Source organism: Limulus polyphemus, unplaced genomic scaffold, assembly GCF_000517525.1.
Source record: "Limulus polyphemus unplaced genomic scaffold, Limulus_polyphemus-2.1.2 Scaffold10337, whole genome shotgun sequence".
NCBI classification, from domain to species: Eukaryota; Metazoa; Arthropoda; class Merostomata; order Xiphosura; family Limulidae; genus Limulus; species Limulus polyphemus.
The window spans coordinates 5,368-6,701 of NW_013675947.1; the positions used below are offsets into that span (position 1 = coordinate 5,368).

Genomic DNA, 1,334 nt, shown 5'->3' on the forward strand with positions numbered 1-1,334 from the left:
TAGAAACTGTTATCAAACACAATGGACAAACACAAATCCCCTAATATTAGAAACTGTTATCAAACACAATGGACAAACACAAAGCCCCTAATATTAGAAACTGTTATCAAACACAATGGACAAACACAAATCCCCTGATATTAGAAACAGTTATCAAACACAATGGACAAACACAAATTCCCTGATATTAGAAACAGTTATCCAAAACAATGGACAAACACCAATCCTCTAAAAATTAGATGTTTTCGTAACAAACAGTTGACAAACACAATTCTCCAAGTAACAACAGTAACATACAAGACCATTTTTCATCCCTAAAGACCTGCAATCAGTTCCAAACATTTCACTAAAAGATAAGACATGAGGGGAGGTAACTCGAAGTTTTGTTTTTGAACTGTTTACTCTCTCGTATCCATGTGTTGTTCCACCACCTACTAACCAACAGAAAGGAGATCAGAAAGTTTTTATTGGCGAATTTCACTTTTACTGGAGTATCGGTTTGATTAACGACTGTTCTTTTATAGACTTACCAAGTCCTGGGAGGTTTCCAATAAAAGGAAGTGAGGATTCTGGTCTTGGAACCAACACCAATTTCAATCCTGCTTCTGTTAGGCTTCAAACACACCCAAGCGTAGAGATTCAACACACTCCACTGTCCAGAAATAGTTCTTTCTTTGGCTCGTGCTCCAGCCTCCCCACTAACAATGTGATGTTACGGAAAGATGGACGAGCAGTAACCTGGCAACAAGAAATGTGAGTGGAAGAAATGTTTATTACATTCTTGAGATTAGAAATTAAAGGTATTCAAGATATGACACTGTGATAAGATTGAATTATTCTTTTGTCTTATTGCTTGGGGGTTTGTTTTTAAGTCATATAAAATTTTAAATTGTTGAAATCTTTGAACTGGATTTGTGAAATATATCGTAGTTATCACGCATACAGAGTATACGTACGTAGCGTGTATGTCAGTATCTATGTATGTAACCAAAACTCCTTCGCCGTCTATTAAATGGCACCACAAACAAAATTCACACTTCGGGTATTCAAGATTCAGACAATTATAAAAATAACTGTGGTATGTGCAACAATCATTTCTTTATCACAGAACACAATTTTAAATACAAGTACTCTCCTCACAACAATAACATGACATTCACTAGGACTGTTCGTGAGGGTTTGATTATATCTTTATTGACGTAATCTTTGAATGTAGTATTGATAAAATGGAGTTCTTAAAAAAACAGTTATTTTCTTCAATAAACGGTACCAATTTTAATATATAAAAACATTACAGTTTATATTAGTAAAATTTATGAAAACTGTGAGTTCTA

At 34.2% G+C, this 1,334-nt stretch overlaps 1 protein-coding gene across 1 annotated transcript in view; it reads left to right on the plus strand.

The window, feature by feature from the left end:
* The window catches only part of LOC106476343 (otopetrin-2-like), a 19,137-nt gene that overhangs the window by 3,845 nt on the left and 13,958 nt on the right, over nt 1–1,334 (plus strand). Inside the window, exon 3 of the mRNA XM_022380239.1 lies at nt 525–753. Within this exon, the coding sequence (XP_022235947.1) occupies nt 525–753 (229 nt within the window). The remainder of the gene's footprint in view (nt 1–524; nt 754–1,334) is intronic.